Source organism: Colobus angolensis, unplaced genomic scaffold (genome assembly GCF_000951035.1).
Source record: "Colobus angolensis palliatus isolate OR3802 unplaced genomic scaffold, Cang.pa_1.0 Scaffold175, whole genome shotgun sequence".
NCBI classification, from domain to species: Eukaryota; Metazoa; Chordata; class Mammalia; order Primates; family Cercopithecidae; genus Colobus; species Colobus angolensis.
The window spans coordinates 5,931,458-5,949,085 of record NW_012114877.1 but is presented as its reverse complement, the minus strand read 5'-3'; the positions used below and the strand labels follow the sequence as shown (position 1 = coordinate 5,949,085).

The 17,628-nt window shown below is 42.7% G+C and overlaps 1 protein-coding gene across 1 annotated transcript in view; it reads right to left on the bottom strand.

The window, feature by feature from the left end:
• Nucleotides 1–17,628, bottom strand: part of CHN2 (chimerin 2) — a 384,101-nt gene that overhangs the window by 28,859 nt on the left and 337,614 nt on the right. The window contains 1 exon segment of the mRNA XM_011938647.1: nucleotides 6,088–6,165. Coding sequence (XP_011794037.1) covers nucleotides 6,088–6,165 — 78 coding nt within the window.

Genomic DNA, 17,628 nt, shown 5'->3' with positions numbered 1-17,628 from the left:
TCTTGAACTTCTAGTCCTGGCCTCCAGGATAGCATAGGGTGGGGGCTGCATGTTGAGAAGGAGCATGCTACCAGAGCACATGCACTGGAGTGTGCCATGAGAACGGGGTGCTCCTGGTGCATGCTCAGTCTGTCAGCAGAGTGGGGGACATAGTAAGAATAAGTCGGGCAACCATTTCCCCTATGTCCTGAGGACGCTTTTGAAAGGCACCACACAGGACAGCTGTTGTGAACGGGGACAGATCCCTCCTCCCCCTCACCCGCCTGCCCACATGGATCAGACACGTGGTAGCACTGCACAGTCACCATCCCTGGCAAATGGGGATTGAGAGCTGGCCTGACACATCCTGGTAGGGCCTCCATCTCTCCTGCACCATCTGATGACCCTGACAAGGACCCACTCCCTGGAAGGACTCTAGTACAATGAACACAAGTGCATACAACACGCAAGCCACACAAGAGGGCAAACTGCAGGGCAGGGAGTGAGGCGAGGGCTCCGAAAGCTCAACTGTAGGGAGATACGGTCCCTGCTTTCTGCCAACGTGAATGAACAGCTTGCGGGCCAGGACCTGTTCTAGACACTGGGGTTTCTGCAGTAAATAAAACAGACAAAAATCCCCACTCCACGAACCCTCTCTACTCACCCCCCCCCCCGCCCGCATCGGGAGTTTCCCTCTGGTGAGGGGAAGGCAGGCAAACAAACATGTAAATATGTATTAGGTCAGCTGGTGATCAGTGCTAGGGAGAAAAGGAAAGCTGGTACAGGCTGGGCAGGAGGTGGAAGAGGGATGGAAAGGGAGTGGGGAATACATAGTGAGGGGGGTTAGAACTTTCTGGGCCTCTGCTCTCCATCCATCTTCCATATGGGGAAGAAGGAAGGGTATCCTGGAAGCGCATGGGGGTAGGAGAGAATTTGGTAGGAAAGCGTGATGCAGATCCCCATGCAGACTGGAGAGGCTGGGAACAGGAGCAGCAGGCTGAGTGGGGGAAGGGCCTGCTCAGGAGACTCTGATGGCTCCAGGGCCCAGGGATCATCATCTTTCCACCATCTGGCCCACCCCAGCTGATGATTTAAATGTGATGGACTCCTTTCTGTCCCCCAGGTCTCTCCCCTGCACCTTATTCGCTCCTGGCACATTTCTGACTCCAAGTGTTGACTCCTGTTGTTTGCATAGCCCGGGTGCGCTTTCTTTCCCCTGTATAGCCATCCTTGATCTACTTATTTACTTGGGCTTCAGGCAACTTTCCACCTCCCCACGAGGATTCTTGGTTAAGGCTGAGAGAACAACCACACTGCCTCTTACACAGGATTCCCAGCACCAGGGAGCCCCCTCCTCTTTGAATGCTCACAGAAGCTTGTCTTTTACTCCTGTTTTTTTATACATCACCACAGGGCCAGCTTCAGGGCACATGTGACCTGTGCGGTGGCACAGAGCCCTGTCCTTAGCGAGGTTTAATGTGCTGCTGTCACAGTTCTGAAAACCTCAATAATTTTTTTTAACAAGAACCTCACATTTTCATTTTATGCTGGGTCTCACATATTACCTGCCCAGTCCTGCATAATCAATCACACATATTAGTGTGAACTTATAGCTACATCATAAATCTGATTAAAAAGTATAACATATACTCTGAATAGGAACCAGCCACAGCAAATAGACACTTCCAACTTACTATTAAAAATGGAAGCTTACCAGCTATTTTAAAGGTTTTTGGTGCCTCTTTTAATGAAGAAATGCTTGGTAAAGATAAGAGACAAAGAATAACTAAATTTCACCACTTTCTATCAGAACAATGAAGCATTAAGAAAATCCATGAAAACTTTTCTTTAAAGATGTTAAAAATCAATAGCCATGGAAATTAGCCGTTGTGCCTGGACCAAGGGGTTGACACTTAGGAGCAATTAGATTACATCTAAAGACCTTTTTTCATGGACATAAAAATCTTTAATGAAACTGTAAACTTTAACATTACTGACAATGCATCCTTTAGGTTGAGGCTAGAGATCCTTCCTATTGAGGGTTTCTGAAAATATCAATTACAGTTCCTGTAACGGGTTGCATTGTATATCCCCTGAAAGGTGTGTTTCACTCCTAACCCTGGGTCACTGTGTATATGAGCTTATGTGGAAACAGGGTCTTTGAAGATATAATTAAGATGACATCATACTGGATTAGTATGGGCCCTAAATCCCCTGGCTGGTAACCTTATAAGAAGATGACAGATATACAGAGACACACAGGGAAGGCTATATGAAGATGGAGGCAGAGACTGGAGTGGTGTGTCTACAAGACAAAGAATGCCAAGGACTGCCAGCAACCACCAGAAGCTAGGAGAGAGCTGCAGGGCAGTTTCTCTTTCAGAGCCTCCAGAAGGATCCAACCCTGCCCATACCTTGATTTCAGACTTCCCAGCCTTCAAAATCATGAGCAAATAAATTTGTGTTGTTTTAAGCCACCAAGTTTGTGGTCATTTGTTATGACAGCTTTAGTATAAAGTACTTTTTAAAAGCTGGGAGAAAAATGTGTGAAATCTAATCTAAATCATCTAAGTCATCCATTTACTTTTTAAACAAACGAGGGATATAAACCAGTATTGGCTACAGGATGGAATACATTCAAAGAAATAACCACTATCAGGCTTTATTTCATTTTCTCTTACATATAATTAATGAGAGAAGAAGAAAGAGATGGTAGAAAAGAGACAAAAGAGAAGGGCATGAAGAAGAGAGGGTAGAAAATAAAAAATAGAAAAAGCTAGACACAAAAATACAAGTGAGAGGCACGAAAAGATAATAATAGATGCTAACATCAAATGAATACTTACTAGGTGCCAGAGACCATGATAAGTGACTCGCATGTATTCTTTAAACCTCACAACACTCCCATTTTATAGATGAGGGAACTGAGGCAGAGACAGCTGAGCTCTTTGGAAGTACATGGTGTGGCCAGGAGTACTATGTGGGCTAAAGCTCCCTCAGCACTGTGCTAAGTGTGGGGAGGAAGCTGAGCAAGCCTACTCCTGGGCCTCTGGGGTTGGCTGGCCTGAAGATTTTCAGAGCTCAGCCATAAGGTATTATTAGGTGGACCATTCAAAAGAGAGCTGTTCCAGTTACAGCAGAGTGCCTCTTTAAATCAACTAGATAAACAGAGATGCAGTTATAAAATGAGCTAAATAACCGAGTGGTTTTTCTCTTGACAAACAGTTTTCATTTTAGAGAGGAGTGTGTTACTTTCACCATTCCTCCAGCACATACCTCTCAGTGCCTAGTAGGTACAAGTAACCCTAGGAAATCCAGGCTTTAAATGAGCAAAAATTGCATCAGCACACAGTGTTGAAAAGTATACAATTACTGCATGCGATGAGGCGCAACTGTCCTTTGGTTCCCAAAGCTTTTGTTCTCAGAGCTGAATTTTGTTTTGCTTAGACCAACTTTGTTTCAGAAGCAAAGGCAGTGACTGTGAGCTTTCTGAGAGAATGGAGCACAAGGTCCCAACTTAGGGAATGCTGGGGGTTTCTATTCATTCCTCTTGACGAAGCTCCCGGGCAGAGCAAAGGAAAGGGCTTTTTACCTGGGGTAATAGTCCTGACTGGGGCCAACAATCTTGTTATGGGGTGAGAAGACAAACTCTCCTGGCAGATTCGAATGGCAGGTAGGAGGCCTCCAGATGAAAGTGCAGGCAGCACCTAGCAAAACCTATTGGCTGATGAGCATGCAAATGTGATTATTTGTCTTTTTATTGATTGCTTACTATATGCTATGCACATAATAGCCTGAAATATTAACCTGAATTACAAATCAAGAAGGCTTCAGAATAAAGCCCATTAGAAGTTAATGTAAATACAAAGCCAATGTAAAATTAAGGTCTGAAACACAAATTCCAAGCAGATGGCAGGGACATAGGATAAGAAATTTCTTCCTTCAGTTCAGTGGCTTGTCCCTAAAAACCTGCCACTGTATTTAAAGCCTGGGCCTGCTTTTTGAATGTTCTTCCAAAAACCATGTAAAGTTTCCACCTAGAGTTAGTTGCGGGTGAGAAGTGGGGAGATTGAGGGTGGAAAGGGCAAGGAAGGACAAAGAGGATGCCTCATCCTCCCCTGCACTCATTCTTAAGGACAGTGGCACCAACAGTACCACTGAATGCCACAATCAACTGTCACAGCTACTTGGGGTCTGCTAAGTTTCAAAGATATCTATTTAAAACACGGAAGAGAAACGCTCCTGTCTGGCTTGTGTACTCCTCTTGAACAACTTCTCTATTTTGTGCCTTTTCTTCTTTCAAGAGCTGTAACAGTGAATAGCTATTGAGTTTTTAAGCAAATACTAAAAGAGCTGTTTTCCAGTGATAAGTAATATATTGTGTTAGCAACGGTACTACTTAAAAAATAAGATTTAACTATCTTTTTTTTTTTAAATGTCTTAAGATTAATTTTCCATTCAGGGAATCTAACATTAAAAGGACTGAAATTAGTTTTGAAAATATCAACTATATATATTTGTGTGTTTTTAACACAAGCTCAGACACAGAATATACATGGACAAGCTACTTCATGCAAACATTATTATAGTACAGAATAATTCCATTTTCTTAAAGCCAAATGAATTGGAATTTTCAAGTAGAAAAAGAATTTACAAGTCCATGAAGATCCATCCTCTCATCACTAGTAGTGTATCCACAGGATGCAAAAAAATCAAGGATTTCTGCTAAAAATCAGAAAAACACTTTCTTAAGGCCAAAAAATTTAATGAGGATAAAAATGGAAAACAGAGTAAAAAAAAAAAAGGGGGGGAGGCAGTTAATGCTCCAAATTAGACCTGTCAATATTCAGTGATGGGAGAAATATGAAAAGCTTTGGCATAGAAGAGGACCTATGAAATGCAATTCTTCACCCTAATGCTAAGTATGTAGGGCTGTATAATTCCATTCCTCAGTTCAATTATAGCATGCAAATGCCTGAGCTGCTGGCTTTCTAAAAACAGATGCAGGAAAACAGACCAAACTAACACCAATGTACATTTAATAGATGAATACTTGTCCTTAGAAAGGATCGGAAAGCAACAGAATAAAATCAGTTTTCCTCGTCACCTCTGACAAAAGGGTTATCTAATTCCAAGAGTCACTTGGGTTGCTGACCCTAAAGGAAACAAGAATTTTTTTTAAAAGAAGGCAATTCACATTTTGCTTCTCCTGCCTATTGTTTTCTTCCTGGGTCCTCCCTCTCTACTCTCCCCAGCTTTCAAACTGCCAGCTCACTTTTTGGGGTGAAGCCTCTAACTCTAACCTGTCTCTCCTCCCCTCAACTGCAATTCAAGCTAGACAATTTGGCATCAGCATCCCTTTCCAGCCCTTCTTGGAAAACACTTGGGCAAAGGAAACAGGCCATAATTTTCTGATGGCAGGCCCCTTCTACAAGTACCAGTCTGCAACGAAGATAGCGGTCTTTCTAGTTTATAAATTCACATGGGAAATTCCACTTAACCCCCCACCAGGTTTCCAGATCTTTTTGTTTGGTCTGGTGAGCAGGATAAAGGCTGTGACCAAGGGTGCCCCCCTGCTAGCCGTACCCGGAGCACAAACAAAAGCTTCTGGATGGCATCTCCTGTCATTATTTGATTTCACAGCTGTCTACGCATAAAGGAAAGGAGTTAGCATCACTGAAAACAAAAGACAAAACACAAAACGAGAAACAGGCAACTGTTTTCCCTTGCTCGGAGACAGCAATATTCTTTACTGAGTGGAAAAGTACTACTCAGCTCCCAGCAGAACATCTCTGACTGAGAGAGATTGGGCATGCTCTGTGTTTATTTCACTGGACATGGGAACGTGGAGTGGCAATGGGCCCAATTCTCCAAAACTAAGTCAACATCCAGATAAGGTGTTTCCAGGCATAAGCACTGAGGAGACTGCCTTCTGAGGTCTCCAGTTTGAACCGATAGAAAGCACAGGTGTTAAGCTTATAGCTAAATGTGGAAGCAAAGGAATTCGTTGTCTCTTGACTTTACAATCAGAAACCCGACGGAAACTATACACTGTACCTTTCCACCTGCCCTTTTGTAACAGAAGAAGGAATGCAGAGGCTTGCTTACCTTAAAGTTGTGTGTCTTCTCATAGTTGAAGTGGTTGTCATTGTGTGTGAGGGCTGCTCTTCGAACCAGGGAGGAGATCTGTGAACAGGCAAAGAGTTTGAGAGGGGGCCAAAGAAAGCCGCCTTTGACACCCACCTTCACCCCCAAGGCTACGGCCAGCAGTTCTTGGCGTTTCCTGCCCTGCTTAGACTTCCGAACCACAGCACACTTTTTCTCATTTTCCAGCCACAGTTCTTCAGAGAACATAGTGCCTGGATCCCAGATCTTTCTAGTTTCCTCTGCAGAGCGCAGGAAAGCCCCGTGCTGTCAGGATTTTCGAACCGCAGCTAATGTTAGGCGGCAGATTTGAGGCAGCTGGGTCCTGTCTGCAGCAGCCTCCGGCATGTGACCTCAAAGGCCCAGTTTGAGTGATGGAGGGGGCTCGGCTTCTGAATAAGGACGGGCCTGTTTTGTGCTATTTCTTAAGGCCGACGTGTGCCTGGAACAATAGCAAACATTCATGTGCACAGCAACCCCCAGAAGCAGTATCCAGTCAGCCACTGAGGATTCAGGGAGGCAGAGGCCGGCAGCTTGCTTTCTCTTGCCGCAGCACATTGCAAAGGAGAGGTCTCCCCTACTTATTAGCACGTTTTACACTCAAACACACCAGCGCACACACCCCCCCAGCCAGCTCTGATGTTCAAAGTGTGAGGCTGCATCCAATTAATCTAGGGCTCTGAACCCCATCCTGGACTGAACTCCAACAGATTAAACCTTTAAACCCTGATGACTGTTTAATCTTATAGGGGTAAAGCCTGTGTCTCTTTATTAAAAATCTGCCTTAGCACTTGAAAGCTTAATTTGTATTCTTATGCATGCATTAAATTGGAACAGTCTGAGTACCAAATGGGGTATCAGAGGAGAGCAAAGCTTTTCCGCTCTGAGTTCTGCAAAGTTGCAGAATAAGAGGCAGGATGTCTTGCCCCAGGACACTCCCTGGGCTCTCCTATCCTTCCTGCACGAAAAAAACTCTGCTCAAACCCACCCAGACAAGACAATATTCCTTACCTAAAATCAAAACATCATAGTTGCTTTTCTTTTCAATAAAACATCTTCAATGTTCATTCTGTTAGTGCCCAAGCCTATAAAAATGTCCTCCTTGCTCTTGAAAGCATCATCTGTTTGATGGTCTCCCATGACCCTAATTCTTTAGTCCTAGGTCTCCCCACGAAAAGAAGTAGGGAAATCCTGATGTCTTGGGAGTACTCCTGACTCATTGGTGAAGATTAATGCAGCTAATGCCAGACAGTAAAATTAATGCTTTAGGAAGTAGAAAACAAGATCTAGATAACTGGGCCTTTATGTAGATGGGCCGTCCTATCCTCTACTGATACAAGGGCCCCATGCTCCAGCCCCTCCAAGCAGCCTTGTGAAGAGTAACCAAAGATCACTCCTTCCCTTGTGTAATTCTTTATTCCTGGCAATCACCATGATTTTAACTCGGCTCAAAAATTCATCCTCCCATTTCATCCTCTCGTTACCATCAATAATAACACCCAATTTTTATGTTAAGCTATTGAGCACAGTAATTTACACTGCGTCAGGGGACGTTAGAATGTGTCAAAGGCACTTAACTCATTGAACCTGCAGCATATGGGTGTGAGGAGCAAGATTTTTATTCCCAGTTCTTTTGGATGAAGAGATCGAGGCACTGAGAGGTAAAGCAATTTGCCTAAGGACATGCAGCCTAGTTTAAGTGGCAGAACCAGGGCTAGAACACAAAGCATCTGTGTCCAGCGCCCATGCTCTTCAACACTGTGTCCCGCTGCCTCGGTACACCCATGTGCTGCCTCATCCTGCCATCGGTCCTGACAAACGCTGTATCTCAGATATTGTTTGAGTCTGGGCTCTCCCTACCTTTCTTTCCCCACGTAACTCAGAGCCTTGTTATCCCTCCAGTCCACCTTACACACAGCTCTACAACAGTCTTCCTAATCCACCCATGCTTCTCCGTAGCCTAACTGTGTCCTGGCATTCCTGGTTTTTCATGAGCTGATCCTAATGTACCCAGCTCATCCTATTTCCCTACACTCCCCTCCACAAATCCTACAACATCTCTTTTGTGACATACTTAACTGCTCACCTTGGTAGCTTGCTCTGTTCTTTAGAATATTCTAGCATCCTTTCAACATATCTACATATTCACCAACATTTACATTCTAACTCTAATGTTACCCTTTCCAAAATGACTTCCCCAAACTCCCCATTGTAGGCTAACTGCGTCCTCTGAAATCCCATCGTGTTTTATCCACATTGTTCTGATTGCACTTGTCACTTTGTCTGTATTATAGTGACTATAACAGCTCTTATCCCTGCCACACTGAGAACTCACTGTGACATGCTCTATGCTTAATTCACTTTTGTTTCCCCCACAGATACGTATAATAAGAGTCCCTGCCACAGTAGACACTGAATAAATGTAAGTTGCTAGAAAGCACATGTACATACAGGAAGCCAGGGTTGTGGAAGAAGGTGTGCAAAGATGACTGCATGGTGTGGGGTCTCCAGTCCCTCCTGAGACCACCCATTCACTGCCTTGGCTTCCAGAGACAAGGTTTCCTCCAGGGGTCTACCCTCTTAATGAGCTTCACCAGGCCCCTTGGCCCTTCTTCCCACTGTCTGATTCTGAAGGACAACTGCTATGGCAGGGGTTAAGTGAAGGCTTGGCATACCTTTGCAGGGCTTCCCATCCTTAGTCTACAGGTAAAAAGATGGAGAGAAGCAAAAAGGGTCCTTTCCCAACCTTCACTGCTAGCAAAGCAAGAGAGACCTTTTGATGGTGAGCCATTTGTGTAAGGGCAAATTCTGTGATGTGGACTGGACTAATGACACGAATATACCAGTTTTAGAATCTGATCACATTAATGAAGGAGACCACTACTACTCCTGCGGCTCATCCTGCTACAAAATCACTATTTACATGGAAAGTGGGCAAAAGAATCTCCTCCTTTTGGTCTATGGGTGGTTGAATACAATGAGATTTAATAATTTTTCATGTCTGTGCTTATATGTATAACAAGTAATTTTTATTTCCATTTGTAACAGTGATTTCTTTTTCAGCTCTTGATTCAATAGAATTTACCCAAACACAAGACACATTCAGACAAGTGAAGGAACCACACACTATTCCCTGAGGATGCTTCTTTACAGGGGACTAGAAGTATTCGCCTTTGAGCAAGCATTACTGTGAGCAGTGTGGGTGACCTCAGACCACCCTCTCATTAAGGGAAAACTGATTACAGTAATCTCTTGGTGAAAACGTCCCTCTGAAATGACCCCATCGCACAGAGCTCTTTTTTATCTCAACTCCTCAGGGGAAGCTCCTTGCCTTGTTTTATATGCTCCATAACGTCTAATACAGTGTTCTCTATACACAGTGGACATCTAATACATTTGCTGACTGTCTTCTTCTAATGAAAATTTCTACCTGACCTGTTTTAATATATACATTCATGAGATGAAGCACATTTCCCTACATGCTCTGTTTGAACCAGGGATTCTCACTGGAACGAATGGTCTTTTGGGCCAGATATCTGTTGTTGTGGGAGGTTGTCCTGTACATTGCAGGGTGTTCAGTGGCATTCTTTGCCTGTATTCACTAGATGCCGGTAGAGCCCCTTCCCCCAAGTATGATAAAAAAGAATGTCTCCAGACATGGCCAAATATTCCCTGGGAAGCAACGCTGTCTCTAGTTGAGAATACTGGGCTAAATTAATAACACAAATATTAATATTTATATCATGCTTACTATGTGCCAGGTATTATACTCAGTGCTTTGCATATATATATACACACACATATATACATATATATATCTTTTCATTTTTTTTTTTATTTTTATTTTTGAGATGGAGTCTCACTCTGTAATCTAGGCTGGAGTGCAAGGGCGCGATCTCGGCTCACTGCAACCTCTGCCTCCCAGGTTCATGTGATTCTCCTGCCTCAGACTCCCAAGTACCTGGGACTATAGGCACGTGCCACTGTGTCCGGCTAATTTTTGTATTTTTAGTAGAGATGGGGTTTCACCATGTTGGCCAGGCTAGTTTCAAACTCCTGACCTCAAGTGATCAACCACCTCGTTCTCCGAAAGTGCTGGGATTACAAGTGTGAGCCACAGCACCCGGCCCACTTTGCATATTTGCACTCATTTAAGATTTAAAACCCTATGAGGTAGGTACTGCTATAATTACCCTTATTTTACAGGGGAGGAAATGGAAGCTGAGAGTTTAAGTGACTTGCCCATGGCCACATAGCTGGTGAGTGGTAGAATATAGGCACAACTAACTGAGTCTATCTTTCCCCAAAGCCCTGAAGAACAAGTGTCTTTCCTTCTACTACACTTAACATCAAATTTACCCTTTTAACCATTTAAAAATGTAAAATCCAATGGCATTTAATGCATTTACAATGTTCTGCAACGATCACCACTACCTAGTTCCAGAACATTTCATCACCCCAAAATGAAACCCTGTACCCCTCAGTTCCACTCCTCATTCTCTTCTCCTCCCAGCCTCTGGCAAACACCAATCTGCTTTCTGTCTCTATGAATTTGCCTATTCTGGATATTTTGTATAAAGGGAATCATATAATATATGGGTTTTTATATCTGGCTGCTTCTTTTTTCTTTAGATATTTCACTTAGCATGTTTCAAGGTTCATTTATGTTGTGGCATATATCAGTACTTCATTCCTTTTTTGTTGCTGAATAACAATCCATTGTATGGATATACCACACTTCATTTCCATTCATCAGTTGATGGACATTTAGACTGTTTTCACCTTTTGGCTAATTGTGAACCATGCCACTAAGAATATCCTCATACAAGTTTTGTTTGAATGCTTGTTTTCAGTTCTTTTGGGTATACACTAAATCTAGGCTTTTACATATTGTTTAAACATTCTCTCATCCCCATCATACTTACATTAAAAAATATGCAGTGGTTGAATGCTCGAATTACTCTCTTCCCCATTATAGTCTGTCAACGAGTAGCAGGTCTGGTGTTCCCTGGACTGGTTTTTAAAGAGGAGACTTTAGTTCTCCCTGAGCCCACTGTGAAAGCAGGTACTACTTAAGATACTTCTGGAAGTAGGTGGGGCTATAAATAAATGGTGACATAAGCTCACCACTTCCTTTTTTCTTCTTTTTTTGATGAATAAAGGTTGGGATTCTATTTTCTAAGCCCTCTCACTGTTCTTCTTTCTCTCTACAATTAGGATCCTGGATCCAAGAAGGAATCAAGTAATGAGAAGGCAATGAGAGGTTGTCAGATAGAGACAAGGAGGAAAGACCTGGGCAGGAAGACCTGGGAAAATGGAGCCCTTTGGGGTGTCTGTGGACGTATAAAGTGCCCAGGAAAGGAATGGTAGGAGAGAGACAAATAACCCTCTCACTATGCTCGCTTTAATAACCTAGCATCATAAGCCCAGAAGGGACCTTAGAGGCTCATCTAAGCAATGGCTCCTCCTCCACCTGGCTTCAGGCAGGACCACCTCTCGGCTTCTAGGGAACACAACATTGTGCTTTATCAGTACCAATTTCTAGAGAAGGTGATTTGCCACCAATCTACAAGCTTTCCACAAACTTCAAGTAAATTCCAGTGCTACATTTTAAGGAGGGCTCATTGAAAATGTCATCATTAGTCCCTGGATGTCTCCCTGTATTCCAACCACAGTGTCTGTGCTGCCGAGAGCTCTACAGTTCTGTTTATTGAGTCTGAATCTTCCTTAGGTATTGCCCGAGCTATACTCCTATTCCAAACACTGTCCTGCTGTTGCAGCCTCCTCTGCTTCATGGCAGTGCATGAAATGAAAATCAGTATTAGGAATGATGATGAGGGTGTGGTGAGGAGAGTTCTTTAATATCCCACTGGTGTTTGTGGGATAAGTTGGAGATCGATCAAAAGCCGGGAAAAGTTCATGTGCATTGATCCAATTATTCTATTTCTAGGATTCTCTTGAAAAGGTCTTCAGACTAAGATCTAGATAGATAGATAGATAGATAGATAGATAGAGATACAGATATTCATCAAAACAATATCAAGAAATGTGAAAAAGCCTAAACAGTCAATATAGGGGAAAAGTTAAGTAACTTATGGCATATAAATGTAATAGGGTATTATGGAGACATTAACAAAGACAATTAAAAGAACATTTAATGATGAGAAGATTTGCCTCTGATATAATGTTAGGTGAGAAGTAGGCTCCTGAGTCATCTATAGTATAATTCCCAGATTTGTAAGTAGGTATATACAGAAAAAAATCAGAAGAAAACACACCAAAATACATTCAAAATACATTCAATCAAACTGCTGAAGATCAGCAGCGGTTACCTCTGAGTGGAAAAATTTTAATTGACATTTATTTTCTTCTATATTCTTTTCTGTTTTTTTCGAGTTTCCTACAATGACTATGTTCTTATTCCATTATATAAAAATGATTTTTAAAGTATATTATAAAACTCTTATTAGATTTAGTGTGCACGGATGATAAATTCTTAACCATTGAGCTTGTCTAATCCCTCCTCCGGTTTTTTACAGGGCAAGAGACCGAGAGCCAGAGAGTTCCACAATTGCCTCTTATCACAGAGCTATTCTACAACGAAATCTGGAAGCAGAGCCAGACTTCGGCTTCTCCTGCCTCACACCTGCAGGCATCAGAACCCCCGGAGGGCTTGTTAAAACATACTGAGCCCCAGAGTTTCTGGTTCAGTCAGTATGAGATCAGGCCGGAGAATCTGCATTTCTGATCGGTACACAGGTGATGATGTTGCTGGTCTCGGGACCACACGTTGAGGACCCCCATTTTATTTTTCCACTGAACCTGTGGGCCGCAGCCTTGCCTGATAATTAGAACACACACGCACACACATGCACACATACACAAACACCCCATGATCAAGCTCTACCTCTACCAAATTAAATCCAAATTTCTGGAGATAGGGGATGGGCTGTAAAAATCCTCCAGGGGGTTGTAACGTGCTCTTAGAATTGAGTGTGACCACACTAATCTCAAGTGCTTCAGTTCAAGGGGATTGTTAGAAAAGATGAAAGTATGAACGTAGTCAGCGCTATTGACTAAATCCCCTCCAAAGGAATTAATACTGTTTCAAACACAAAATGTGATCATGTTTCTGCTCATGCTCACCCCACACCCACCTCCCATGATGCCACTTAAAACCTCCAGAGACTATTTAAGGCAAAGGCAAAAATCCATACCATGCCCTGCAGGGGCTTGTGGGGTCTGGCCCCTGCCACCTTTCCAGCCTCGCTTGCCACCACTTTCTTGCTGTTACCCTAAGAATGTATACACACATCTATTAGTATGATTTTAAAATTATGATCTAGGGTCCTCACTAGCCTGCTAGCCTTATGAAACAGGCCCAGAATCAGGTCTCCTGAGGTTCTTTCCATGGAAGTCCTTGGCACCACATATGTGGCAGATTGGGGGTGTTGGCTGCCCACAGACCACTGACACAAAGACTCATTCCTCCTCTCTGTTCTTAGAGAAATTTTACAAACATCTAAAGCTGAAAAATTATTTTTAACCTACCTATAAGAGTTCTATTAACTCTTCTCTGGTGACTAGCATGATGCCAACATTGGCTTGACACTCAGGAAAGTTTTGTTGCAGAAAACATAAACATGCTCATTTTTCAGCAGCTCTCTGTCTTCCTTTCCTTCCATCAGAAATGATTTTGACTCTTATGAAGAGTTACCATGCTTTTTTTTTTCCCTTGGGCCATTGGCTCATTCCCTGCACATATGTCTGGGGTACTGGTGTTGGGTGATGACCCTGGGTGTCCCGTTATTTCCCCAAAGCCACAAAATGTTATATCCTGCTCAGATCCAGGAACACGCAGCAAAATGCTGCAGCCATCCGTACAGCCCTGGATGGTGTGGGAAATCTATACTTTCCTTTGTTTTCACGTCCTGTGGGTCACACTGAAATACTTTTAATGGTTGGTTGGTGGTATGCTAAGTGTATGCCTACTACCTATTTCTGTGTCTAACATATGTGTGTATATGTGTGTGTGTGTATATACATATATATATATATACACACATACATATATATATACACACACATTTGTTTCGAAAAGCTTCTATGGGGATTTTGAGGGGACTGGTGGATAAGGAGGTGCGGTGATGTCCACTGTGGTTTTTTGCTGTGGCACTGTGGATCTGGTTCTCTATTCCTTTTCGGAAGAGAAAAAACTAGAAATGCTAAGTGAAATAAGCTCCAATTGCCGAATGATAATCGAAGGTGTGGTTTTCTTTTTTCAACACTACTAAACCCAGCCTGCTTGATCCTATGTACTTTGAACCCTCTCACATACTGCCAAATGAATCATCCTTGCCCTTCCTAAGAATTGCCCTGTTTGTTATATTCTGTTTGTGGCTTTCAGTCCTGAAAGAGGAGGAAGACAACAAAGACACATAACTAAACGCAAACACATTACTATGGCGCCAAATAAATGAGAAAGACCAGGGTGGGACCTGCCATCTTTCCTGCAATTGGGCTAGTTCAAGCTGTATAGTCCTGGTTTTATTTGAGGCCATTTAAGCATCAGGTGTCAACGATTAACCTGGCTCAGTCCTAAAACTGCTGCTGACCTCCGAACCTGCTGCATTCTGATCTGAGACAAGGTTCTTTGTCTCTGATGGCACACCATGCCCAGCTGCCACGCCGATTATTCTCCAGGGACAGATGGCTACTCTCGATGTGAGAGACACACAAAAGTGCCGAAGGAACAGTCTCACTGCCCCTCCTAGAATGCAATCCACTTCATTCAAAACAGTCACCGTTCACCCAAACGGAAAGGCCTGTATGTACACCGAAATGGACCAAAGTATCTTGTTTAGCAGCAAATAAGTAACCTGATGCTTCTTGGGTTGGTTGATCGTGCAATGCTACAGTTGCCGTCCTTCCCACGTGATACCACCAGCTGTTCTGCTGAGACTGATGTCAAAAATTGTGGCTAATTTCTGATGTTTCTCACAGACTTTTTAGATGTAGAAATAAAAGATACTTCACCTCATAGAGGAAGACTTTGTGTTGCATTAAGGATCTTGCACATTTCAACACGTCATTGTTATTATTTGCTTTTTTGTTTTGTTTTGTATGCAGTTTTTGAGAGAGTCAATATTAACGACAACATGTTTTAACATCAGAGTGTAGTAATCCATTTCCTTAAATACGAACTTTAAAAGTCTTAGTCCAATTTCTCAAATGCTAAACTTTAGAAAGTATGGTAGGGTTGTTCTTGAGAGAATGGAACATTTGTTAAATCAAACTCCTTAAAACTTTTGTAAAACTAAGATCCAAGTACATAGTGTAAAACCTAAGGGAGAAGCAGGTATTACAAAGTTCCCAGCTACTATCTTCCTCCTTGTCCTAGATGACTTTCTTCTCATATTCCATATTCATTTGCTTTTCTCTGTATTTTCCTTGCTGATATATGACTCAACTCCCCACTTCTGGCCAAAGAAGTAAGTGTCCCAAGTGACTGACATGTGGGTTTTCCTACAAAAGTCAAGACACTCAATTTCTAGCTTATGGCATCAAACTGCAATATGGATGTTGGGTGTCTTTCTCAAACTCCACTCACTCAGGGGAGCCTGGGAAATCCCTGCAAAAGGCCAGATATTTTCCAAATTGCATTTTCTTGTCCACTACTTTCTTGTCCAAATTATGGCAATTTGCAAAGCAGCACTACAGAATATACCAAACATAGCTTCTAGCTACTCCTTTACCAGGTTCTTTGGTCAGCAGTTGGAGTAAGGTGCACCTTTATCTATAGGAAAAAAAAAATCAAATTAACCAGTTGTTTTCTCCATGTGAACTGTCCCATGTTAAAAACAACCAAGATACCTAAGAGACAGGTTTTCAAAATTTCACGAATAAAAATATCTCCAATCCCTACTCTGCTTTTTACAGTGAACAGTCACCCAAACAAAACAGTCCTTGACACCACTCACAGCTGTGCAGCTGATACTGCTCAATATAGTTCTTGGGGATATTTACGAATGCAGTAGTCCTGAAACATGGATATGTTGACACATTCCAAAGTTAATCTAAGTTTATTTCTGGTCTCCTGTGTGAGTGGTGGCTGGGATTTCCAAAATCTACAATTGGTCCTTGTATTTGTGTTTGGGAAGACTAGCTCTTACAAGCATATGGCCGTGTCGTCCCTTCCCAAATGGAAAGTCAGAGTGTGTGTGACGATCCAGACACCTCTCAAGCCACTCCCTGCTCTGGAAGAGAGACTGTCATGCTAATGAACAAGTGTAAATATTCCAGGGGAAGACAGTTCAGTCTGAAATGACCACATGCAATTTGGCCTATAGCTCTGTTTTAATGCAATACAATTATTCTTTGATATGTTGCAAACACAGCTCCTTCATTCCTTCCTTCCCTCTCTCCCTCCCTCCCTTCCCTCCTCTCTTCCTTCCTTATTTCAGCAAATAATTATTGAGCATCTATTATTTATCAGGCACTATGTTAGGCCAGTGAGATAGAACAGGGAACAACTACTCTTAGAGAGTAGACAACAAACAAAACTAAGAAGTACATTACATATTCTTTTAAAAAGTGTTGGGAACCATGAAGAAAAACAAAGCAAGAACACAGGATAGGAAGTGATAGAGAGGGAGGTTACAATTCAAATCAAGGTGGTCAGAAAAGGTCTCATGAGAAGGTGACATTTGGAAATTTGGGCAAATATTGGCCGGAGGTGATAGGTGAGCCGTGCTTAAACCTGGAGGAAGAACATTCCAGGCAGAGGGTACAGCACATGCAAGGCCATGAGATAGGAGCAATCATGGGAGACTCAAGATAGCAGAGATCAGGAACAGCTAGAGTGGTAGGTGCTAGAAGGTGAGGAAAGGGACCTAGGGCCTTCTGGGAAAGAATGGGATTCCCACTTTCACTCTGAATGACGTGAGCAGCCACTGCAGAGTCTTGAACAGAGCTGTGTGTCATCTGAATGACTTTACAAAAGCATTGCTCTGACTGCTGTGTTGATGACTGTAGCAGGGCTAAAGTGCATGCAGGAACATCAGTTAAAGGCTATTGCAGAAATTCAGCTAAAGGATAGACAGTGGCTTGGATGAGGGTGGGAGCAATGGAGGTGATAAGAAATGGCCAGAATCTGGATACTGTTTCAAGATAAAGTCTACAGGATTAGCTGACAGGCTGGATGTGAAGTACACACGAAAGAAAGAATTCCAGGTAATGGTGCAGTTTTGGGCCTGAGCAACTAGACATAAGAAGTTTCCATTAAATGAGATGAAGAAGACTCCAGGAGAAGCAAGAGTGAAAGAGAAGGCCAGCTGCTCCATTTTGTGTATAGGAACATTGAGACAGCTAGACTTACAAGCCTGAGGTTCCTGGAGAGACAGATACCAGAAATCTACTTATGGGTAGATGAATTTTAGAGGAAGAGAGTTGTGCAGATAGAGCAGAGCAAAGACCCCAGGACTAGGTTCGGGGACCTCCAACCAT